Source organism: Neoarius graeffei, chromosome 8 (assembly GCF_027579695.1).
Source record: "Neoarius graeffei isolate fNeoGra1 chromosome 8, fNeoGra1.pri, whole genome shotgun sequence".
NCBI lineage: Eukaryota > Metazoa > Chordata > Actinopteri > Siluriformes > Ariidae > Neoarius > Neoarius graeffei.
Window position 1 is genome coordinate 59,942,820 of NC_083576.1, and position 26,873 is coordinate 59,969,692.

Consider the following 26,873-nt stretch of genomic DNA (forward strand, 5'->3'; position numbering starts at 1 on the left):
CTTAATAAAGTGTTCTGTGAGCGTTCTTATTAGGTTTACAATCTGTTCATAAGGCTATAAAGCTAATATTAGCACTCATATTGATTTGGTGAAACAAAACTGCAGTTTGTTGTTTATGTCTGCACTTTACATCATGCTGTTAGAGATTCAAATCACCACATTTTACGGCAGTCTACAGTGAAGCATGATGGTGGCAGCATCATGCTGTAGGGATGTTTTCATCTGCAGGGACAGGAAAGCTGGTCAGGACTGAAGGAAAGATGGATGGCACTAAATACAGGGCAATTCTGGAGGAAAACTTGTTTGAGTCAGCCAGAGGTTTGAGACTGGGATGAAGTCTCAAAGTTCACATTCCAGCAGGACAATGACCCTAAACATACTGCTAAAGCTACACTGGAGTGGTTTAAAGGGAAACATTTAAATGTCTTGGAATAGCTAAGTCAAAGCCCAGACCTCAATCCAATTGAGAATCTGTGGCATAACTTGAAGATTGCTGTACACCAACGCAACCCATTGAACTTAAAAGAGTTGGAGCAATTTTGCCTTGAGGAATGGGCAAAAATCCCTGTGGCTAGATGTGGTAAGCTAATAGAGACATACCCCAAGAGACTTGCAGCTGTAATTGCAATAAAAGGTGGCTCTACAAAGTATTGACTTTGGGGAGTGAATACCTGTGCACACTCCAGATTTCTGTTTTTTCATCTTAATTATTGTTTGTGTCTAAATAAATAAAATGTGCACCTTTAAAGTGGTAGGCATGTTGTGTAAATCAAATGGTGCTAACCCTCCAAAAATCCATTTTAATTCCAGCTTGTAATGCGACAAAACAGGACAAACACCAAGGGGGATGAATACTTTTGCAAGACACTGTGTATTTTACACACACACAGACTACTATGCAAAAGTCTTCGGCACTCTCTATACATTTTTTTCATCCAAAGTTTGTTATAAAATTCCTAATTTATGACTTCTACATTCAAGTCAGTATAAAAACATTTGAATTCCAAATGTTTGTTTTCCAGCACAAAAATGAATGTGAAAGAAAAAAAATGTATCTGAGCAGCATATTACATAAGAGGCCACTTTTCAGATTAAAAAGGAAAACATAACAAAGGCTGACACATAGACAACCATTCACACCTACGGTCAATTTAGAGTCACCAGTTAACCTAACCTGCATGTCTTTGGGGGAAACTGGAGCGCCCGGAGGAAACCCACGGGGAGAACATGCAAACTCCACACAGAAAGGCCCTCGCCGGCCACGGGGCTCGAACCCAGAACCTTCTTGCTGTGAGGCGACTGTGCTCACCACTACACCACCGTGCCACCCATTAAAAAACATTAAGCTTGAGATGAGGAAATGTGCTCTGAGGAATTTATAATCAGGGTGGTTGATAAGACTGAGACAGAGAGAGATTCCTGTTCAAACATGACTTGAGGATCTGAGAGTTTATATATATATATATATATATATATATATAAAGTGTGTGTGTGTGAAGTTTATTTGTATAGCGCTTTTAACAATAAATGTTGTCGCAAAGCAGCTTCACAGAATGAGAATAACTTAAAACATGAGCTAATTTTATCCCTAATCTATCCCCAATGAGCAAGCCTGTGGCGATGGTGGCAAGGAAAAACTCCCTCAGACGACATGAGGAAGAAACCTTGAGTGGAACCAGACTCAAAAGGGAGCCCGTCCTCATTTGGGCAACAACAGACAACATGAGTATAACATTAACAGTTTTAACATGAAGTCAGTTTCGTTGATATTATAACTCTTCATTGATGGAAACTTGAGTGCAAAACTGTTCATGACAACTGCAGTCCTAAAGTTAGCAAGTTAACTGTAGTCCTCAGTCATAAAAGCATTACTGTAAGAGTCCAGAGCGTCTTCCAAGTGTGACTTTCAACTGTCCATATGGGGCCGTCCTCTACAGGAGCGATGTGATGAGACTCCAACCAGACATAGGGCATCAGGATGGATCAGGCAGGTCCGAGGAGCAGAAGAGGTCAGCATCTCGATCTCAGGATTGACACACACACACACGCATACATATATATCTGTATGTATATGTATATATACTCTATATGGGCGGCATGGTGGTGTAGTGGTTAGCGCTGTCGCCTCACAGCAAGAAGGTCCGGGTTCGAGCCCAGTGGCTGACGAGGGCCTTTCTGTGCGGAGTTTGCATGTTCTCCCCGTGTCTGCGTGGGTTTCCTCCAGGTGCTCCGGTTTCCCCCACAGTCCAAAGACATGCAGGTTAGGTTAACTGGTGACTCTAAATTGACCGTAGGTGTGAATGTGAGTGTGAATGGTTGTCTGTGTCTATGTGTCGGCCCTGTGATGACCTGGCGACTTGTCCAGGGTGTACCCCGCCTTTCACCCGTAGTCAGCTGGGATAGGCTCCAGCTTGCCTGCGACCCTGTAGAACAGGATAAAGCAGCTAGAGATAATGAGATGAGATGTATAAAATTTCTGTAAAGCCACTCTGAGACAGTGTCTATTGTTAAAAGCACTATACAAATAAAATTGAATTGAATAATTATGAGAAACCTTCTCATTAGTATGGTAGTGGAAACAGGTTTCCATAAAATCCAGAGTGTTCAGTATCTAGTTTTTGAAACTATTTTTTGAAAATCTTGACATTAAAATAATTAATAATATGAGTAGGCTACAAGTTTGAAAGCTAGTGTCCTCCCTTTCACCCTAGTCTATGGGTTTTTTTTTTTGCAGCAGCAGGGGAACGAAGCAGACTAATAATGATCCAAAATCCCTTTTTCCCCCCAAAGATTTTTCTTTCAGTGTTAAACTGTTTTGGCCCTTGCCTGTTTCTTAGGACCTGAGCTGATGTTTACACTGAGAGCAGTGAGGGCGGAATGACGTGGCGTTTTAAAGCCTATAATTGGAAGGAAAAAAAAAAAGGAGGTTGGAGGGGGAAATGCGTTTTTTTTTTTTTTTTTGGATGGCCGGTATTTTTAAGTCTCCTATTGCTGCAATACCGCCACTAACCACCAGAGAGGAAACCTTCGCCCTTCCTCTTAGCGCTAGATGTCGCCAAACCTTCTCCATCCACGTCAACATTTTTCATTTCAACTGCTTTGGGGATAAACTCTCAGATCCTCAAGTCATGTTTGAACAGGAATCTCTCTCTGTCTCAGTCTTATCAACCACCCTGATTATAAATTCCTCAGAGCACATTTCCTCATCTCAAGCTTAATGTTTTTTAATGGGTGGCACGGTGGTGTAGTGGTGAGCACAGTCGCCTCACAGCAAGAAGGTTCTGGGTTCGAGCCCAGCGGCCAGTGGGGGCCTTTCTGTGTGGAGTTTGCATGTTCTCCCCGTGTCTGCATGGGTTTCCTTTGGGTGCTCCGGTTTCCCCCAGTCCAAAGACATGCAGGTAGGTTAATACGGGACGGCCTTGGGTTGAGGTGCCCTTGAGCGAGGCGCCTAACTCCCAACTGCTCCCCAGGCGCTGTTAGCATGGCTGCCCACTGCTCTGTGTGTGCGCTCATTGCTCATATGTGTGTTCACTGCTTCAGATGGGTTAAATGCAAAGAGGAATTTCACAAGTGTGTGATGAATAAAGTTGTGCTTTCTTTCTGTTTTTTTTAACCCACTTCAAGTTCAATTATAGCCCTTTGACTGAGGCAGTAATAAGCTTTTAATGGAGGAGGTGGATGGAGAGCTGCAGTAAAACTGTTTTTGAAAGATTAACGATCAAGTAGTTCACACACTGTAATTAAGAATGAGACTGAGAGGAGAAAGAGAAGGGAAAGAGGGGGTGTAGTCCAAATGAAAGGTATGAGATCTGGAGTAAATAGACTATTAATCATTTCGGTGAGGGAATGAAATGGCTCAGAGTAACAACACAACAACAGCTAAAACTATTACATATAATAAATAGTTTTAAATAAATAAAAATAAATGTATTATTTATTTGGGCGGCACAGTGGTGTAGTGGTTAGCACTGTCGCCTCACAGCAAGAAGGTTCTGGGTTCGAGCCCAGTGGCTGACGAGGGCCTTTCTGTGTGGAGTTTGCATGTTCTCTCCGTGTCTGCGTGGGTTTCCTCCGGGTGCTCCGGTTTCCCCCACAGTCCAAAGACATGCAGTTAGGTTGACGTGGGGCGGCCTTGGGCTGAGGTGCCCTTGAGCAAGGTACCTGACCCCTGACTGCTCCCCAGGCGCTCTGGTGTGGCTGTCCACTGCTCTGGGTGTGTGTGTGTGTTCACTGCTTCAGATGGGTTAAATACAGAGGATGAATTTCACTGTGCTTGAAGTGTGCATGTGACAAATAAAGGTTTCTTCTTCTTCAGAAATTTCAGAGGAAATCTGGGGGGGGAGCATTGCCTGTAAGCCTGTCCAGCCACTCATTTCATTGGTTTAGCTGTCATTTACTAGTTACCATGAAGCAGCTTAACTAGGGAAACTTTTTAGCCAAATATATGATTCATTACTGTGTGACTTTGTGGGATAAAACAGATGGGAGGAAGCAGGATTAAGGATAGAAGGAGGATAAACTGCAATTATTCTCAGGCTGTGCAGAAGTGGTTATCTGTAGGAAACCATAAAAGACATGAGTGCAGGATAAAAGCTGAATTCATCCCTTGTGATTGCTGACCTCTTTAAATTAGGCCTGTCATTTACTTACATTCTACAGGACACACACACACACACACACACACAGATAAGGTGAAGATTGGTAAAGTGGGACAGTTTTGAAAATGTCATGGTCTCTGTCACTTTTTACTATAATCTTAATGCCATATATACTAATATATTCTATTTTAATATAATATATACAACAGTTGTAATATGATATAAACACAAGTTGTCTTTTACACAATTTAAAAATTAAAATAAAAAATACCAAACACAGGTGAAATGGCACCTTATCAAACACCAAATGCCAAATCTTTTTAGAGGATATTGGTAAAGTGGGACACCCATACTGTCGACGTTGGACACTCAATTTTTTCAAACACGTAACTGCAGGGTAATGCTGATTTTAACACAAAAGCATAACTAGTCTGTAGCCTAGGTAAAATACTTCACCCTTAATATGATCTGACCACATTTGATGGACTCCAACTCTGCCCCCATCCACTCATTCTTCAGGTTAGGGTTAGACCCTGTCCAACATACCAAAACATCGCAAGATCCAAAGTTGTTTTTGCTGGCCAGCATACTGTGTGGCTATCATGTTGACGACTAAAATATCCAAAATAAAGTATACTTAAAAAAAAAAAAAGAATTGTTTAAAAACCGTCTAAATGACTTTAGTTACACAATATATTTACAAAGCTCAAAGTCAAATCAAGTTTTGGAAGGAGTAATACTCCTTAACTTCCTGTCCACTTTAACAATAGCACACTGTCCCGCTTTACAAATATGCCACTGGTAAAGTGAGACAGAAGAAAATCGACCCCAAACAAAAATTATTTACAAGACAAATAATTAACTTTTAGACTTTTTGGTACAGTTCATAACTGTCTTTCGTGTGAATAAAATTTAGAAACCCTAAATCAAGCTTTACCTTTTTATACCTTTAGGATAATTTACCTCAGTGTGATGTTATTTCACTTCCCATTGTTTCTTATGCTCCTGATCTTTAAGTTGGCTGGGTCACACCATCGGAAATGACATCACATCCAGCTGACCTCCCAAAGATTAACTGAACAAGATAAACAAAGCACAAGTACATGAAGATACTGAGGACCAAACTTAAGTGTGTGTGTGTACATTGATCTATATATTTTTATTTTAACTATTTTAATAAACATTGAGGGGTGGCACGGTGGTGTAGTGGTTAGCGCTGTCGCCTCACAGCAAGAAGGTCCGGGTTCGAGCCCCGTGGCCGGCGAGGGCCTTTCTGTGCGGAGTTTGCATGTTCTCCCCGTGTCTGCGTGGGTTTCCTCCGGGTGCTCCGGTTTCCCCCACAGTCCAAAGACATGCAGGTTAGGTTAACTGGTGACTCTAAATTGACCGTAGATGTGAATGTGAGTGTGAATGGTTGTCTGTGTCTATGTGTCAGCCCTGTGATGACGTGGCGACTTGTCCAGGGTGTACCCCGCCTTTCGCCCGTAGTCAGCTGGGATAGGCTCCAGCTTGCCTGCGACCCTGTAGAACAGGATAAAGCGGCTACAGATAATGAGATGAGATGAGATAAACATTGAGGTTTGTGTATTAACTGTCAGTTATTGCTATCCTTGTGGGAACATTAGGTCCCCATAAGATATAAAGGATATAAAAACATGCCCGCTCACTCTCTTACACACACACAGGGCACTTTTAACAACAAAACTATTTTTGATTTCCTTCTTTTATGAAATAATACACATTTGTCTTACTATCCTGGTAAATACCTTCCACTGACATAATTAATGCAGCTAATTTGCTCAATCTAACCCTAACTTTTACTTCAGTAACCAAAATGAAATCTTTTGTCTCTTTTTTCCAACATGGAGCCCAGCCAAAAATTCCCACAAGGTATCAGATATTTCTATGCTTGGGATGATATTATGGTTCCCCACCACACACACACACACACACACACACAGAGTGTCTTTTAACTGTCCCTTCATTTCCTATAATGTCTCAGCGTTTAAGTCTAGGCTGAAAACATATCTGTTTCATCAAACATTTTGTTAATAGTGTTTATGAGGTAAAGGTGTAGATCTGGAGGGTTCTCAGACATAGAGTGTTTTGGTAAACTGGGATGTATGGATGCTGTCAGTCCCCCACTCGCTTGCTTACTCATATTTGTTGATGGTGTAGTGGCTGGCTGTTTTATGTCCCGGGGCTCCCTCATGCCTGTGTTACCTTTTGGCTCTTCCTTTTAGTTATACTGTCATAGTTAGTTTTCCCGGAGTCCCTGCTTGTACTCAGCGCAAAATGTATACTGTTCCTAATCATCAGGTGACATTGGGCATACCTAACAACCTGTGGTCCCCTCCGCCACCACCACTCTGTCTGTCGCTCTGAGTTACATGTCAATCCTGAAACCAAGATGCTGACCTCTTCTGCTCCGCAGACCTGCCTGATCCATCCTGATGCCCTACATCTGGCTGGAGTCTCATCACATCACTCCTGTAGAGGACGGCCCCATACGGACAGTTGAAAGTCGCACTTGGAAGATACTCTGGACACTTACAGTAATGCTTTTATGGCTGAATACTACAGTTAACTTGCTAACTTTAGGACTGTGGTTGTCATGAACAGTTTTACACTCAAGTTTCCATCAATGAAGAGTTATAATATCAACGAAACTGACTTCATGTTAAAACTGTTAATGTTATAGTCATGTTGTCTGTTGCCCAAATGAGGATGGGTTCCCTTTTGAGTCTGGTTCCTCGTGTCATCTGAGGGAGTTTTTCCTTGCCACCGTCGCCACAGGCTTGCTCATTGGGGATAAAATTAGCTCATGTTTTAAGTCATTCAAATTCTGTGAAGCTGCTTTGCGACAATGTTAAAAATGTTATAATCACATTGTTGGCGGCACGGTGGTGTAGTGGTGACTGCTGTCGCCTCACATTAAGAAGGTTCTGGGTTCGAGCCTGGCAGCCGACGAGGGCTTTTCTGTGTGGAGTTTGCATGTTCTCCCCGTGTCCGCGTGGGTTTCCTCCGGTTTCCCCCACAGTCCAAAGACATGCAGGTTAACTGGTGGCTCTAAATTAATGTGAGTGTGAATGGTTGTTTGTCTCTATGCGTCAGCCCTGCGATGACCTGTCAACTTGTCCAGGGTGTACCCCGCCTCCTGCCCATAGTCAGCTGGGATAGGCTCCAGCTTGCCTGCGACCCTGTACAGGATAAGCGGCTACAGATAATGGATGGATGGATAGATGGTGACAGGGCGGCACAGTGGTGTAGTGGTTAGCGCTGTTGCCTCGCAGCAAGAAGGTCCTGGGTTTGAGCCTAGTGGCTGACGAGGGCCTTTCTGTGTGGAGTTTGCATGTTCTCCCCGTGTCTGCATGGGTTTCCACCACAGTCATGCAGGTTAGGCTAATTAGTGGCTCTAAATTGACCATAGGTGTGAATATGAATGATTATTTGTCTCTATGTGTCAGCCCTGCGATGATTTGGCGACTTGTCCAGGGTGCCTCTCACCCATAGTCAGCTGGGATAGGCTCCAACTTGCCCGTGACCTTGCACAGGATGGATGGATAATCACATCATCTGTTATTGCTTAAATGAGGATGAGTTCCCTTTTGAGTCTCGAGGTTTCTTCCTCATGTCACAGGCTTGCTCATCTGGGACAGATTAGCGATAAAATTAGCTCATGTTTAAAGTCATTACAATTCTGTAAAGCTGCTTTGCAACAATGTGTATTGCTAAAAGCGCTACAGAAATAAACTTGACTATAATGACTCCTTTCATATCTAAAGTCCATTTCATAACAATTTGTAGGTGGTTTTAACCTTATAGACTAGGATTGTGTCTTTAAAAGAAAGAAATGTCCATGGGACAGTGACATTAAAGGGCACATCTTGGGTATATTTAGGAGCAAGATCAATGTAATTCTCCTATTTTATATTAAACTTTGGTTAAATATCGGTCACATTTTGCATTATTTGCAATTTTTTTACCTTGCGCAATACCAGAAATATTCAGTTGAAATCAAGCCATTTGAGGCAAATTCGTCCACCTCTGAAAAAACTTGGCATTTGGATTTCCCAGCAAACCTTGATTTTCGTGACGTCGCGTGCGGGACACCTCCTTCTGAATCCCATGTCAGTGTTGGTTTGTTTATAAGAAAACGACCTGGTGGTTTTCTGCAAATTTCTTCAACTTTATCATGTAATTATTAAAATGGTTAACAGATGTATTGTAGGAGGGTGTAGCAACACCAATCTTGATGGGATTAGTACTCATCATTTTCCAAAAGACTGGACAATGAGAGAGAAATGGGAGTGCTTCGTGCGAGGCACCCGGAAAAACTGGCAACATGCAACAGACCACAGCATCATATGCGGGGCTCACTTCATAAAGCCCGACAACTTTGAGAACTATTTGCAGTGGGAAATGGGCTTCAAGAAGCAACTTGATCTGAAAAAAGACGCAGTTCCATCTGTGAGAATGCCCAAAGCAACACCGTCTCCATCTGTGTCAGTGTCACCAAAGGAGCCAGCCGTGTTCATCTCCCCTGACAGAAGGCGAAGTGCCGCATCCACTGAGGCCCTCGAAGCCGAGGACCAAGCAGAGCCGAGAAAAAGACCAAGAAAATCGGCAATTCACAAGTTGACTGTTGCCGGGGTAAGAAATAAGAGAGACTATACTCTAAATTAGGTGTTCTTGTGTTTGTGTGGTACACAGATAATGTTATTTATTGACACACACAAAAGTAAACAACATGAAAGCGCTGGGCGATAATACACTTACTTCACATGTATCAAGGGATATGTGTGTCAAGGCTTGAGATCTTGGGACCTGTCAAACACATTAAATGTATATACAACCCTGCTTAGCCGATTCCATGTGTGTAGCTTATGAAATCTTTCTCCTACAGTAGCCAGTACTCTTCTAAATGAAGAAATATATAAATACATAATAGTAATTAGAAAAAATATGATTTATGTAACAATAGATAGATGAGCATTGATGAATGAATCCATGGGTTTAGAAGCTGAAAGGGCATATCACGGGTAAATTCAGGAGCAAGATCAATGTAATTCTCCTATTTTATATTAAACTTTGGTCAAATATCTGTCACATTTTGCATTCTCTGCAATTTTTTTTTACCTTGTGCAATACCAGAAAAATTCAGTTGAAATCAAGCCATTTGAGGCGAATTGGTCCGCCTCTGAAAAAACTTGGCATTTGGATTTCCCGGCAAACACTGATTTTCGTGACGTCGCGTGCGGGACGCCTCCCTCTGAATCCTACGTCAGCGCTGGTTTGTTTATGAGAAAACGACCTGGTGGTGTTCTGCGAATTTCTTCAACGTTATCGCGTAATTATTAAAATGGTTAACAGATGTATCGTAGGAGGGTGTAGCAACACCAATCATGATGGGATTAGTACTCATCGTTTTCCAAAAGACCGGACAATGACAGGCTGTGCTCTGAAACCGTGCAAGCTCTCGCAGCCTGCTGGCGCTTCCGCAGGTAACGTCACGAATCTGGCTCCAGACTCCCTTGGGATTTTTCCAGACGGGTTTTGTTATTTTATTTTTTTCTGCTGTAGACAGATGGCCTTGTGCAAAATTACCCTTCTGGATGAGTGTGTAAAGGGACATACTTTCATATAAAAAAAAAACCCGGAAATTGGTCCAGAATATGCCCTTGAAGCTTTTAACTATCATCATTTAGAAGAAGAAGAAACCTTTATTTTGTCACATGCACACTTCAAGCACAGTGAAATTCATCCTCTGCATTTAACCCATCTGAAGCAGTGAACACACTCAGAGCAGTGGGCAGCCACACGATCCGATGCTCGGATGCGATCTAACTGCTCACACTGTACTTCCATACACGACTCGTCGGATTCTTGTATCCGGAACTGCAACGTGAAAAAGAAGAAGAGGAGGAGACCGGAAGTCTTTGTTTTCTCTTCCGTATCTGTGTTCGCGCATGTGTAGTGTGACAGGTTGAGGTAAATCGGCTCGTGACACTGCTTCAACAGTGCGATAGCCTCACGATGGGCGACCAGGATTTCAAACAGGTTTGATTTTCATCTGATCGATCGGGAGGAGGTCGTGAAGTGTTAATCGCTTGTCGTTACCCCATGTATACTACACGATTCGAGACGCATGACTGAGCCAAAACTCGGCCCGATCTCCAAAATAAGGGGTGTTCACACGGCAACTTTTACTCCAGTGTAGCACCGGGGCTGCCCCGGTAGAGCGTTCACACGGTACAAAGTTATACCAGTGTAGCCCCTGAAAGCTGCTTAAACTGGTGCAAATCTAACCCTGCTCGGGAGGTGGTTTAAGAAATTTACTCCGGAGTAAATGCTAGTTTGCGGGGCAGCACCGATATAAAATGGGACGTCTGAACGCTACAGAGGTAGACTCGCTACGCGTGAGGAGAGTTGATTACATACGGGCATTGCATAACTTGCATCCTGGTATTTTGCGCTTCCAAAATGGCGAATATCAACAACAACAGAACTGCGTGTCTTCCAGTGTTGCCAGATTGGGCGGTTTTAAGTGCATTTTGGCGGATTTGAACATATTTTGGGCTGGAAAACGTCAGCAGTATCTGGCAACACTGGTGTCTTCATCCACGTTGTTTTCCCGGCGCTTGGTGATGCCATGACAACCGGGAAAAGGAAGTACATTTTCACGCATGCGCATATTTCATTTCCGCATTATTACCATCGTATAGCACGGTCGCAAAAACTGCCGTGTGAACGCAAGTGGGGCTGCACCAGTGCTAACACGCTTCTCTCTAGTAAGCAGATTTGTGATGTGTGAACGCTCCACAAAATTTACACCGGTGTAAGATATATCGCAACAAAATACATCAGTGCAGCATCGATGCAAATATGTGCTGTGTGAACACCCCTATAGTCGCACAAGTGAAAATCGTGTCAAAATCGGGCCAAAAATCGCACAGTGTATGCCCAGCATTACCCCTTTTCCACAGCCTGCTGGCGGATCCGCACGTGACGTCACAAATCTGGATCAATCTGGCTCCAGACTCCCTTTGGATTTTATTTTTTTTCTGCTGTAGACAGATGGCCTTGTGCAAAATTACCCTTCTGGATGAATGTGTAAAGTACGGAAGAGTGATAGTTCCGCTAAGAAATACATATATTTTTTTAAATTTCTGAGAAAAAAAACCTCAGAATTTTCGAGATTAAAGTCAGAAATTTTGAGAAAAAAGTCAAAAATTTTGAGAAACAATCTCAAAACTTTTGAGAAAAAAAGGCAAAAATTTCGAGAAAAAAGTCAAAATTTGAGAAAAAAAGTCAATTTTCGCGGAAAAAAAGTCGAAATTTGAGAAAAAAGTCTAAATTTTCGTCAAAAGTTTTGAGAAAATAAACTCGAAATTTTCGAGAAAAAAAGGCACAAATTTAGGCTACCAGGAAGTACCAGGTCATTCAGAGCTGACGGAGACTTAGTCTGCTACTACTGTGTTTAGTGCTGCTGAAATGGACGACTTAATCAAATGTTATTTCGGGATTGGGTTTAATAACAAAGAGATCCTTGCAGTCTTGGCACAGAATCACAATATTGTGATTTCTATCTGGACTTTGAAGAGGCGGTGTCGTGAACTTGGTCTTTTCAGGAGGCGAAATCAGCCTAGAAGTATTTGAATCTATGTGAATCACATCACCAACCGACTTCCTGTACCCCGGTTGTCACAACTCTCAATTCCATAGCTCTGGTCTCAGCCATTCATGTCTACCGGCCGCGAGTGAGTGTCACTTCCGTATGGAAGCCCGCCTTCTACAGATTTCTGACTTTTTTTCCTCAAAAATTTCGACTTTTTTTCCTCAAAAATTTTGACTTTTTTTCCTCAAAAATTGACTTTTTTCCCTCAAAAATTTTGACTTTTTTTCCTCAAAAATTTCGACTTTTTTTCCTCAAAAATTTCGACTTTTTTTCCTCAAAAATTGACTTTTTTTCCTCAAAAATTGACTTTTTTTCCTCAAAAATTTCGACTTTTTTCCTCAAAAATTTCGACTTTTTTTCCTCAAAAATTTCGACTTTTTTTCCTCAAAAATTTCGACTTTTTTTCCTCAAAAATTTCGACTTTTTTTTTTATCAAATTTCGACTTTTTTTCCTCAAAAATTTCGACTTTTTTTCCTCAAAAATTTCGACTTTTCCTCAAAAATTTCGACTTTTTTTCCTCAAAAATTGACTTTTTTTCCTCAAAAATTTCGACTTTTTTTCCTCAAAAATTTCGACTTTTTTTCCTCAAAAATTTCGACTTTTTTTCCTCAAAAATTTTGACTTTTTTTCCTCAAAAATTTTGACTTTTTTTCCTCAAAAATTTCGACTTTTTTTCCTCAAAAATTTCGACTTTTTTCCCTCAAAAATTTTGACTTTTTTCCCTCAAAAATTTTGACTTTTTTTCCTCAAAAATTTCGACTTTTTTTCCTCAAAAATTGACTTTTTTTCCTCAAAAATTTCGACTTTTTTTCCTCAAAAATTTCGACTTTTTTTCCTCAAAAATTTCGACTTTTTTTCCTCAAAAATTTCGACTTTTTTCCTCAAAAATTGACTTTTTTTCCTCAAAAATTGACTTTTTTTCCTCAAAAATTTCGACTTTTTTCCTCAAAAATTTCGACTTTTTTTCCTCAAAAATTTCGACTTTTTTTCCTCAAAAATTTCGACTTTTTTTCCTCAAAAATTTCGACTTTTTTTTTATCAAATTTCGACTTTTTTTCCTCAAAATTTCGACTTTTTTTCCTCAAAAATTTCGACTTTTCCTCAAAAATTTCGACTTTTCCTCAAAAATTTCGACTTTTTTTCCTCAAAAATTGACTTTTTTTCCTCAAAAATTTCGACTTTTTTTCCTCAAAAATTTCGACTTTTTTTCCTCAAAAATTTCGACTTTTTTTCCTCAAAAATTTTGACTTTTTTTCCTCAAAAATTTTGACTTTTTTTCCTCAAAAATTTCGACTTTTTTTCCTCAAAAATTTCGACTTTTTTCCCTCAAAAATTTTGACTTTTTTCCCTCAAAAATTTTGACTTTTTTTCCTCAAAAATTTCGACTTTTTTTCCTCAAAAATTTCGACTTTTTTTCCTCAAAAATTTCGACTTTTTTCCTCAAATTTCAACTTTTTTCTCAAAAATTTCGACTTTTTTTTCTCAAAAATGTCGACTTTTTTTTCTCAAAAATGTCGACTTTTTTTTCTCAAAAATGTCGACTTTTTTTTCTCAAAAATGTCGACTTTTTTTCTCAAAAATGTCGACTTTTTTTTCTCAAAAATTTCGACTTTATTCTCGAAAGTTCTGACTTTTTTTCTCGAAACTTTTGACTTTAATCTCAAAAATTCTGAGTTTTTTTCTCATTAGTTTCCAAATAAGATATAAAACCCTGGCCCTATTGCTCTGCCATAGTAAAGGGACATACTTTCATATTAAAAAAAAAAAACACTAAATTGGTCCAGGATATGCCCTTTAAACAGAAAGTAGACCCACTAAAATAGCCTCCTCCAAAAAGCTCAGAGTCGGACCGCAAAAATCCCAAGCATTGCTTGAGCACCACAGTCCCTCAGACACTCAGGGCAGAGCTGCAGTTTCTCCCTCGCCTCGCCTCAGCTCAGCTCAGCTCAGCTCAGCGCTCACAGCAACTAGTTAGCATTGTGCTAAAAGATATTATTAACAGTCTTAACTGTTCTGTAGTTGTTGTTTTTTTTAACACTATGTTTTATAATGACGTGCTGCATAACTCGTGCGCTTTTTTCCCTCAGTAAGTTGTTTACCTGTCGAAGACCCGGGTGAAGGAAACATTATGGTGGTTTAAGTTTTAACTGGACTTTTCCTGCAGCTCCGGTTTCCTCCGCAGGCGAGGCGAGGTGAGGATGTGTAAATCAGCAGCGCGCGGAGCAACGTGATGCATCACTGTGCGCGTGAAAGCAGATAAAGCCTGCACGTGAGCGCGGCGCGGGTCAGTCACCAGGTGCACGCGGCGCACAGAGCAGCTCGATAAACCGCAGTCCAGAACCGAACCGAACCGGGCACGGATTCCGATATATATATATATTTTTTTTTTTTTGCGCTTCACTTTTTTTCAAAAACAGCCATGTGGTTTATCAATATCGCGCTGCTTATCCTAAAGTTATCCGTTTCAGCTGAGGGCTTTTCAACGTGCCAGTCGTACGACTTGGACGATCATAAGTCGAAGAGGATAGAGGCGGTGCGCGGGCAGATCCTGAGCAAGCTACGCATCCGATCACCTCCGGATCCCGCAGCAGCCCCGCAACCGGACGCGGTGCCCTTTGAGGTCATGCTGCTTTATAACAGCACCAAGGATCTGCTGAAGGAGCGCGCGCACCACGCCGAGTCCGCCTGCGAGCGCGAGAGCAGCGAGGAAGATTACTACGCCAAAGAGGTGCAGAGAGTGGACATGCTGCCTCAGCGCGCCGACTCCAGTGAGTACTCACTCACTCACTCACTCACTTCTTTGCAAATTACATATTCAAATGCTCTGTTGACTCTTAGGGCTGGGCGATATGATCATAGTCTGTCAATACCGTCACGATACACTTTATGACGGTATCATCAATACTCATATCATTGACCAACTTCAAACAGTAGATCCATCCATCCATCCCAGCTGACTATGTAGGGGAAACATGCAAACTCCACTCAGAAAGGCCCTTGTCAGCCACTAGGCTCGAACCCAGGACCTTCTTGCTGTGAGGCGACAGCGCTAACCACTACACCACCGTGCCGCCCTGTCACCATCTATCCATCCATCCATTATCTGTAGCCGCTTATCCTGTACAGGGTCGCAGACAAGCTGGACCCTATCCCAGCTGACTATGGGTGGGGTACAGCCTGGACAAGTCATCGCAGGGCTGACGCATAGAGACAAACAACTATTCACACTCACATTCATTTAGAGCCACCAATTAGTCTAACCTGTATGTCTTTGGACTGTGGGGGAAACCGGAGCACCCGGAGGAAACACGGGGAGAACATGCAAACTCCACACAGAAAGGCCCTCATCAGCAGCTGGGCTCGAACCCAGGACCTTCTTGCTGTGAAGCAACAGTGCTAACCGCTACACCACCATGCCACCCTGTTACCATCTATCTATCCATCCATCCATTATCTGTAGCCGCTTATCCTGTTCTACAGGCAAGCTGGAGCCTATCCCAGCTGACTACGGGCGAAAGGCGGGGTACACCCCAGACAAGTCGCCAGGTCATCGCAGGGCTGACACAGAGACAAACAGCCATTCACACTCACATTCACACCTACGGTCAATTTAGAGTCACCAGTTAACCTAACCTGCATGTCTTTGGACTGTGGGGGAAACCGGAGCACCCGGAGGAAACCTATGCAGACACGGGGAGAACATGCAAACTCCGCACAGAAAGGCCGTCATCGGCCGCTGGGCTCAAACCCAGGACCTTCTTGCTGTGAGGCGACAGTGCTAACCACTACACCACTATGCTGCCCTGTCACCATCTATCCATTCATTATCTATAATGGAAAGCAGGGAGACTTGGGACAGTTTGTATTCCCATAAATTAATTTCAACCAATCAGGTTTCAGATTAGATCAGAAGTCAGATGTTGCCCCTTCGAGTAACCAACTTCCTTTGGAGCCACGAAGCTGGACACTGCAGTAAGGTCTGTGGGTTAAATATTTTTGTCAATCAAAACTTGTATTTTCTACTTCGCCTCCACCTCCATTCTATGGTGTAATGTATGCTGGTGAATTGAGGATTTGTTAGGAATTTGTTAAAGCATATACCCTAGAGTTACCATATATAGTATTATTTATTAATCTTAAATTCTGGGGGAAAACATTTAAGGATTTTTTTTTTCCCAAAATGGCCAAATGGGGAAAGCTGGGACAGTTCATCATGTTACAGTTTTTATTCTTGTGGTTTACAAATATAAAATTGCTTAAAAATCTCATCTCATTATCTGTAGCCGCTTTATCCTGTTCTACAGGGTCGCAGGCAAGCTGGAGCCTATCCCAGCTGACTACGGGTGAAAGGCGGGGTACACCCTGGACAAGTCGCCAGGTCATCACAGGGCTGACACATAGACACAGACAACCATTCACACCTACGGTCAATTTAGAGTCACCAGTTAGCCTAACCTGCATGTCTTTGGACTGTGGGGGAAACCGGAGCACCCGGAGGAAACCCACACGAACAACATGCAAACTCCACACAGAAAGGCCCTCGCCGGCCATGGGGCTCGAACCCGGACCTTCTTGCTGTGAGGCAACAGCGCTAACCACTACACCACTGTGCCGCCTGCTTAAAAATTGTTGTTAAAAATGAAGCAGTATACATGCTTGAGGATTAAGCTTATTTAATTCCTTCTTGAGAATGGAACTGTTTTGTCGAGTCAGGTTTTGGGTAAACTGACATTTTTCTATTGCTGTACCAGCATTGTGTGTTCATACAGTTCATATGTTACAAGTTTTGATAATAAGTAAAAATTAAACATGTAGGTATGTTATTTTTGTTTCACGTCTCCTCACTATGTCCCAAGTCTCCCAACACAATGTCTCAATGTCTTATGTCTTCCTGCAAAAACTAATGACAGAAAAAGTGAAACCTGAAGGTCAGTATATGTGACAAGCTGAGAAACTAATGTTGTAGTAAGAAGGTATAGTAAATACTCTCTAATGCAATATGAATGTGGCGCTACCTGCAAAGAATTTCACACAATCTACAAAAGCTGAAGACTTGTCCCAAGTCTCCCCACTCTCCTCTACCGCTTGTATATTGTGGGTAGTGCAACTCAGAAATAGACAGACAGCCTTTCACACCTTGGGAAATTTAGCGTAGCCAGTTGACTTAATCCACGTGTCTTTGGACTGTGGGAGGAAACCGGAGCACTTGGAGGAAACCCACGCAAGCATGGGAGAACATGCAGTCTCCACACAGAAAGGACCTGGTCAACAAGTAGGTTCAAACACAGAACCCTGAGGCAACAGTGCAAACCACTATGCCGCCCATTTTTGCTGTCACTCAAACCTAAATCAATAAATGTTGTTGGTATATTGTGAATTACCAAATTGAGCACTTCTGTTAACAGCGCACATTATAAGGGCGTTTACAGAAGATGGCGACGACTCCCTAATTAGTAATCCCTCCCAAGTAAATACAAGGTTGGTGGATTGCTTAAAAATTATGATTACTAAATTTAGTTGTAAGCATGACTAAAAATTAGTTTGTCCCAAACTGATCTCGTGAGAAATTCATAAAAATTGAGTGCAGTGTGGTTGGATTTCATATAAAAGAATTAGGAAAAAAAAAAAAAAGTCATGAAGGCTTACCCCATTCGTAATCCTAATCCCAACCTTAACCTTCATATCTTTTAAATACCTTAAGTCGTGTGAATTGTTACGAATTTGCAAGTGTGAGACCATGGTGATTTGTCCAGTAGTGTGAGGAAAAAACTTGTAAATCACACATTTGAACACACCCCATAACAGGCCTTAACATACATTTGTTTGTTTGTTTGTCAGACCATTCCTTGACTCCCTAATTACATACGTATTCATTGTGAAGAGAAATACGTCTAGGAAAAACTGGTTTTGAGAATTGGCTATCTATTCGTCCCTGTAATATTAGCAGAAGTACAGATGTGTGTTATGTCTAGGATCCTTGTACAAACACCACAGGGGGGAAAAACTGACCCCAATGAACATTATATGATTCACAGTCGAAGCATACTGTCACTGTTTGCACCCTACTTTTTTTTTTTCTGATTTTGTTCAACTGATCAGATACAATCAGGTCTTTGAATCCCAAATGGTTCCAATGTTTTTTTTTTTGAGAGGCTCATAAGAGGATGGATGTTGATTTGAAACTGTAAGTGAATTTAATTACCTTGAGCTGTACGTTCTGAAAAACCACCAAGATTTTAAAAGAATGCTCCTGTTATTTCCACAGATACGATAAACACAGTGCCTCAGAGTCCATATTTCAGAGTGGTGAAGTTTGACGTCACCAATGTAGACAGGAATTCTAGCACGCTTGTCAAGGCAGAGTTTCGCATATACAGGCTGCAGAACACGCATGCACGAGCCACGGAGCAGCGAGTGGAAATATACCAGGTGAATTAATTCAATCATATGTGAGCTTGGGGTTATCCCTGCAGAGCTGGTTCGATAGCTGCAGGATATCAAAACGAGATGGCTATTTTGCAAATAATAAAAGTTCAATTTCAAAAGACTTTGATTTCAAGTCTATAACTGCGCCTTTTGTTCTCTCTCTTCCTCCAGATTCTGAAATCTGATGATGTTACAGGTTTCCCTCATAGGTATATAGATTCCAGAACTGTGCAGCCACAAGCCAAGGGGGCGTGGCTGTCTGTTGACGTCACCGAGACCGTGAAAGAGTGGATGGCTTATAAAGGTCAGAAGAGTTCACGCCACACACCACACAGGAAGTAGGGCTGCACCACACAGAGCACTATACTGAGATTATATTGCTGCATATTGCATTTGTGCTAGAAATATGCTGGTGTGCCCTTGATCTGCAAAGGATAAAGACTGGTCTGGATTGTTTTGACCAAAATTATTTATGTTTGTTGAATCATGCGAATGCTACAATAAGTCAAAATGCCCACAGAAACGCTCATTTGGATTTATTGGTCGGCTTGGTCAGGATACTCCAGGCACGCAATATAGAGATATTTTCGAGTGTCCGTTTGCATATTGCAGCATTGCTTCAGTACAAATGAATGAGCACCATACTGAAAAAGCCAATAATCATCTTGGTTATGTGATGTGAATATAAATCCATCATTTTCTCTCATTATCCACCCATTCAGAGAAGAGCTTGGGCCTGATGCTCAGTGTTCATTGTCCATGCTGCACATTTGTTCCATCTACGAATAATATTGTGCCCAACAAGAGTGAGGAGTTGGAAGCTCGATTTGCAGGTCAGGGTCTTTCATTTCTGCTTACTCCAATCTCATATCACTTACTTGCTCTGGATTGATGTAACTCCGAATCAGAAAAGGATTCGGTGATCTCAGTGCAGGAGCTTAGTGATTGTTACTAATACTAATTGACATACAGACTTTAAAGCAAGCCTTATATCTCCATTTGCAGGTGTTGACGATGAGCTGATTCGCCCTAACAGGAGGCCAAGTGTGACTAAAGGCCCGATAGAGTTCAGTACTAAAACACCACACCTCATACTGACCCTGCTGCCCACAGATCGGTTGGAGAACTCCAACAAAAAGAACCGTAAGAAGAGGGCAGCCGCTGATGCTACAACATGCGCCAGGTACCGTTAGAAAGGCTGTTTCAAAATCATGGTTGCCTTTTTGAATAACACCAACTAACTCCTGCAACTAGGTCCAGTATATACACTGGAGTTTCTTATACCCTATTTTACAGGGACACACCAGCCCTACCTACAGCAGTAATGTCTCTTATAAGTTCTTACAACCCCGATTCCAAAAAAGTTGGGACAAAGTACAAATTGTAAATAAAAACGGAATGCGATAATTTACAAATCTCAAAAACTGATATTGTATTCACAATAGAACATAGACAACATATCAAATGTCGAAAGTGAGACATTTTGAAATTTCATGCCAAATATTGGCTCATTTGAAATTTCATGACAGCAACACATCTCAAAAAAGTTGGGACAGGGGCAATAAGAGGCTGGAAAAGTTAAAGGTACAAAAAAGGAACAGCTGGAGGACCAAATTGCAACTCATTAGGTCAATTGGTAATAGGTCATTAACATGACTGGGTATAAAAAGAGCATCTTGGAGTGGCAGCAGCTCTCAGAAGTAAAGATGGGAAGAGGATCACCAATCCCCCTAATTCTGCGCCGACAAATAGTGGAGCAATATCAGAAAGGAGTTCGACAGTGTAAAATTGCAAAGAGTTTGAACATATCATCATCTACAGTGCATAATATCATCAAAAGATTCAGAGAATTTGGAAGAATCTCTGTGCGTAAGGGTCAAGGCCGGAAAACCATACTGGGTGCCCGTGATCTTCGGGCCCTTAGATGGCACTGCATCACATACAGGCATGCTTCTGTATTGGAAATCACAAAATGGGCTCAGGAATATTTCCAGAGAACATTATCTGTGAACACAATTCACCGTGCCATCCGCCGTTGCCAGCTAAAACTCTATAGTTCAAAGAAGAAGCCGTATCTAAACATGATCCAGAAGCGCAGACGTCTTCTCTGGGCCAAGGCTCATTTAAAATGGACTGTGTCAAAGTGGAAAACTGTTCTGTGGTCAGACGAATCAAAATGTGAAGTTCTTTATGGAAATCAGGGACGCCGTGTCATTCGGACTAAAGAGGAGAAGGACGACCCAAGTTGTTATCAGCGCTCAGTTCAGAAGCCTGCATCTCTGATGGTACGGGGTTGCATTAGTGCATGTGGCATGGGCAGCTTACACATCTGGAAAGACACCATCAATGCTGAAAGGTATATCCAGGTTCTAGAGCAACATATGCTCCCATCCAGACGACGTCTCTTTCAGGGAAGACCTTGCATTTTCCAACATGACAATGCCAAACCACAGACTGCATCAATTACAGCATCATGGCTGCGTAGAAGAAGGGTCCGGGTACTGAACTGGCCAGCCTGCAGTCCAGATCTTTCACCCATAGAAAACATTTGGCGCATCATAAAACGGAAGATACGACAAAAAAGACCTAAGACAGTTGAGCAACTAGAATCCTACATTAGACAAGAATGGGTTAACATTCCTATCCCTAAACTTGAGCAACTTGTCTCCTCAGTCCCCAGACGTTTACAGACTGTTGTAAAGAGAAAAGGGGATGTCTCACAGTGGTAAACATGGCCTTGTCCCAACTTTTTTGAGATGTGTTGTTGTCATGAAATTTAAAATCACCTAATTTTTCTCTTTAAATGATACATTTTCTCAGTTTAAACATTTGATATGTCATCTATGTTCTATTCTGAATAAAATATGGAATTTTGAAACTTCCACATCATTGCATTCTGTTTTTATTTACAATTTGTACTTTGTCCCAACTTTTTTGGAATCGGGGTTGTATAAATATGTTTCTAAGAGTCAAACACAGGCTCAGTTTTGACCTTGTGGTCATTTCATTTCATTCAACTTTAATTGTTACTCTTAGATTTTACTGGATAAATTCAGAATTTTTTTTTTAGCACTAACTCCGTTTTACTTTAGGACATATATACTTTCATTCACAGTAGAAAGATATTTAAAGCAGAACTGAAGTAATTTTTAAACTTGCTTTATTTCTTAATTAACGTGTTATTCGTTTTAACGTTTTCGGTTTTAGTGACCTTATATCGTGACTCGTATTGGCAACTAATTGCAATTAAATATTATACTTATCGGCCTATTCAGTTTTTAGCCATGTTGAATTTAGTTTGTTTGGTCCACGGCAGGCGTCACTTATCCGCACAAGCTTCACGAGACTTGTGCGAGACTTTGAAACGTGACGTGTCAGCGCCGCCATTTTGAAAACTGTTTTCCAAACGAAATGTTGCACAAAAATGAGTTTAAATGACGATTACCGCCTAATTTTTTTTCAAACTTTCCTGATTGCTATGAAAACAAACAAAACTTCCGGCTTGATTACGTCAGCATTCAAAAGAGGGCACGCGCATCTTTTGACAATGTTGGCAGATGTTGGTCACTTTGACTTCCGCTGTACGTTTTACTTCCGTCCTACGATGTCTCGCACAGGTCTCAGCGAATCTCGTTTACGGCCATTGCTTTGACATATGGACTGGTATATTACATAGCATATTTCAAACACTCATAACTTGCTACAGCAGTGAGAAAATAGCTATCAAAAATGCATTCCTATATTTAATAAAATGAGATAAATAGGATTTTGACAATAAAAAAAATTGCCTTCAGTTCCCCTTTAAGTGGAAGTTACATTTGTTTGTAAACTAAGTGCCTCTGACAGGATCCTTTGTCCGTCAAAAATGTTCTCTCTGGAAAACACTCGCCATACGATGAGGCTGTAAATGATTTTTAAGAAAATATTTGTCTCTTTTGAAGCAGAATACTGTGCTGTTGCACAATAAAAAACAGGACTTGAAACAGATGCGAGACACGTTTGCAGCAGAGCTTCATATGTGGTTGAAATGTGAGTCCGTCGGAAAGTTTCCTGTCTGGAAAACCACAAGGGTCGTCACTACTTCAGTTGTTATTACAGTTACCACCATGTACAAACATTGCTGCACAGTAGTTGAAAATTTGTACTTGAAATTACATACGTTTCGACAGTTTTTCATTTTTTATCCCTTAGTCTTGTGGACTATAAGAAAGTGGATCGGTTTTAGAAATACACTATATGCTACTCTCTTCTTACCACAGGTAACACGCCCAGTATATGACCTGTAGCTCTGAAATTCTGTGCAGTTAATTTCCATCTCAAAAAATAATATTTGGTAGCAGAGGAACACAAAACCCTGAGATTTGATTTTTAGATTACTGTGGACATGAAAAGTATAGCCTGATTGTGAAACAGCCCAGAAAGGCATAAAAACAGCTATAAGGTTTTCAGGACATGTAAACTTACAAATATCTGTGTATATATATATATATATATATATATATATATATATATATATATATATATATATATATATATATATATGTGTGTGTGTGTGTGTGAGATAGTATGTACACTATGAAAGAGTCTCTGTATCAGGTTGTACTGTAAACTTACTGGCATACAGTGTATCCACTGTTTGCATGCAGTGACTTGCTTAGGGAGCGCCTGGTGTTTAAGTGTGGAAAAAAATAACAGAGATGTGCATAAAGCTTGTTTCTGTGCACCTTCTCATTGCTGTTGAAACATCAAGCTTTAACCAGACTACCTACCGGTACAAAACATAATATTTTAGAGAAAATCATCCTGCTCACTGATCTTGGTGGTTTATGAGCATAATATTCCATTTTTAATAGCAAAAGTAAGGTTGGGTTGGAAATAGTGACTGGTGGACACAAACTTTTAACATAACCATTACATATAATCATGCAGATAAATACTCCATTGTTGTTTTTTTTAATCTTAACTTGCTAATGTTATCTTCACAAGGAAAATATATTAAAGATAGACAAATTCAAGCCATATTTCTCCTAATTTCGTAGTTTCTAAGCAAATATAATATTATTAAGGCATATTTCTAGATATTTTTACTCATTTAAGGCTTGAAATGGTCTTCTACTAGCAGATAAATGTGCTTATTTTAAGAATGTATTCTTAGAAAGAAGCAAAATTATCTGCCAACAGAATAAGACAAACCAAGTTAAAGCTTAAAATGAGTAAATATGTATAGAAATTGGCATAACGGTCTTATATTTGTTATATAAGAATCCTATAACTAGAATTATTCTATTCACATTCACTGGATATGAGTGATCGCACGCTCTGATTGGCTACTCTACTACTAGGCTATCAGCTCATATACCATGAGTAGAGAAAAACAAAATGGCGGTGCGTGTTGTTGAACCAACCGAGGACGAAATAAAAACTCTACCTGAAAACAACCCCCCCCCCCCCAGAAAAAAGCAACAAAATATGGAATAAAAGTATTTGATGGTAAGAATGTCGGGGTTTTTTTTTTTTCAAGAATTATTATTATAACATTTTTCACAAATTGCTACTGTCATTTCGCCAGTTTGTTTACATTCTGACCAGAAATGGTTTTGTCGGGCATTTTGTATAAAGTTTTTATTTATCGAATTTGCAAAAAACAAAAATTAAAATGCTCTGTTTCTCAAAATCCAGTGAATGTGGATAGAATAAAACAGTTATTCCACCCAATCTTGTCGTACATGGCTTATAGCCAACTCGGTGTCCCATGCCAAGTCAGCTATCAGCTCACGTACGACTCGATTTTGTGGAATAACCTGTTAAATATTAGATGACATTATTCAAGCTATCTTCACTTGCTATCATTTTTTTTAATCAGTTGTAGCATACTGCATGTGCGAGTCCCATGATCACAAGTTTCAGGAATTACTTCGAAAAGAACAGAAAAACGCTGGACTTGAAACACACTTTAATGAAAGTTTAAGAGAAGTCATTCAATTTCAACAATAAATGTTTAAAATATATTACTACACAATACAGCCCTGTGATGACCTGGCGACTTGTCCAGGGTGTACCCCGCCTTTCGCCCGTAGTCAGCTGGGATAGGCTCCAGCTTGCCTGCGACCCTGTAGAACAGGATAAAGCGGCTAGAGATAATGAGATGAGATGAGAAGACTACACAATACAAATTCATAGGTGATCATCTGTCTTAGGATAATATAGACATGAGAGAAAGGCTTATCAAAGCTAATCATATATACTTTTACACAATTTTCCAACACTGGAGCAGGCGGCACGGTGGTGTAGTGGTTTGCACTGTCGCCTCACAGCAAGAAGGTCCTGGGTTCGAGCCCAGTGGCTGACGGGGGCCTTTCTGTGTGGAGTTTGCATGTTCTCCCCGTGTCTGTGTGGGTTTCCTCCGGGTGCTCCGGCTTCCCCTACAGTCCAAAGACATGCAGGTTAGGCTAATTGGTGGCTCTAAATTGACCGTAGGTGTGAGTGTGAATGGTTGTTTGTCTCTTTGTATCAGCCCTGCGATGATCAGGCGACTTGTCCAGGGTGTACCCCACCTCTCACCCATAGTCAGCTGGGATAGGCTCCAGCTTGCCTGCAACCCTGTAGAACAGGATAAGCGGCTACAGATAATGGATGGATGGCAGATTCAGAGTTTCATTATTGTCTGTGCTAATGGCACATACACTGTAGCTGTGATAGAAAGAGATTTTTACTGATTGAAACCAAAATAATTTATGACTAAGATACAACAAGCTAAGAGGGTGTACTCATTTATCAGTTTTTAGCTACTAACTGTAATTTTTTGTCTGTGAATTCTCCCATAGGAATGCAGATCAAGGCTGTTGTTTAAGGTCTTTGTACATTGATTTCCGTCGAGACCTAAACTGGAAATGGATCCATGAACCAAAAGGATACAAAGCAAACTTCTGTGCTGGCAACTGCCCCTACTTGTGGAGTGCAGACAATCACTATAATATGGTGTGTGAATACAGTTTATATCTGGGATGTGTTTTCTATCCAGTGTATTGTACTATAGTTAGAATAAAAGCCATTGTTGTCTTCTAAAAGTATTCACAGCACTACTCACTGTGTCTACCTTTGTCTTGTCCAGATTTTGCCACTTTATAACAAAATGAATCCTGAGGCATCGGCGTCTCCCTGCTGCGTGCCCCAGGACCTGGAGCCTCTCACTATCGTGTATTTCCTTGGTCGGACTCCACGGGTGGAGCAGCTGTCAAACATGGTGGTGAAATCCTGCAAATGCCGCTGACTGCTGGAGGTACGCGAGTAGAGATGCTGAAGAGATCGAGCGCACAGGAGAGGACGCAGGAGACGCAGTAGATTATGGACAATATCTGTGGACAGACAGAAGAGCAAGCGAATACATCTGAGATGTTGGTGCGCATGTTTTCTTTTTCTCAGGTTTCACTCATTTGGAGTTGATTCAGAGAGTTGCACAGCATTAATCGATAATTGCAAATAATCTAGACTTCACCAAAGAAACTGTTTCAGGTACATAATGCTATTCATTCTTTTCGATCTTCATGTTTCACACCGTTTTTCTATCATAGTGTTTTAGTCTGATGCAGCTTCAATTAAAAAAAAAGAAAGTATTTAAGAAATGGTAGTCAAAGAACCACCAGGCGTTAGAGTTTGGTCCTAGTTGTGCAAGAGCAGTTTACTGTAGAACTGTAGAGCAGAGGGTTGGGTTGTTTGGTTTTGGTTGGCTTTTTTTTCTGATTACGCAAAGTGTACATATTTTTTCCAGACAGGTAAGGGTTTTATATGTTTATATACCAAATAAAATTGATTACATGACTCAAATTTGACACTTTTCATCAACTTGGACTTTTATTAAATGAAATGAGATATAATGAACGGAACTATAGTGGATTGGTTTTATCCATTCACTTGGAACCAAAAAAAAAACAAAACAGAAAACAGTATAAGCCTGTTCTATATTATGGGTTACATATGATATTGGAGTGTCTGGCTGCACTGAAAGCTCACGTTTGTATCGTGAGCTTGGCAGCCCAGTGCGGTTGAGCTTTGCAGGGCTCCGGCATAAACAGGATGGAAACGATTGCCAGAGAAACGCCAGATTTAAATGCCTGGCCTTCAGGGTTTGTGGTGACACAGCAGAGGAAAAAAGACATTTGAGAAACCAGAG

General features: G+C 41.0%; 1 protein-coding gene across 1 annotated transcript; it reads left to right on the top strand.

The window, feature by feature from the left end:
* Positions 1–14,173: 14,173 nt before the first annotated feature.
* On the top strand, positions 14,174–26,527 carry tgfb5 (transforming growth factor, beta 5). The gene is made up of 7 exons (XM_060927934.1): positions 14,174–15,045; positions 18,543–18,706; positions 18,875–19,007; positions 19,426–19,536; positions 19,709–19,886; positions 25,528–25,681; positions 25,815–26,527. The coding sequence occupies exons 1-7, from the start codon at positions 14,697–14,699 to the stop codon at positions 25,971–25,973; spliced, it is 1,248 nt and encodes a 415-aa protein (XP_060783917.1). The 5' UTR covers positions 14,174–14,696; the 3' UTR covers positions 25,974–26,527.
* Positions 26,528–26,873: the final 346 nt, after the last annotated feature.

Bases quoted from the DNA above. Each gene is read 5' to 3' on its own strand.
- tgfb5 (XM_060927934.1), top strand. From the start codon at position 14,697: ATGTGGTTTATCAATATCGCGCTGCTTATCCTAAAGTTATCCGTTTCA. The intron at 15,046-18,542 runs GTGAGTACTCAC...TTATTTCCACAG, and splicing joins GCCTCAGCGCGCCGACTCCA to ATACGATAAACACAGTGCCT. The intron at 25,682-25,814 runs GTGTGTGAATAC...TGTCTTGTCCAG, and splicing joins CAGACAATCACTATAATATG to ATTTTGCCACTTTATAACAA.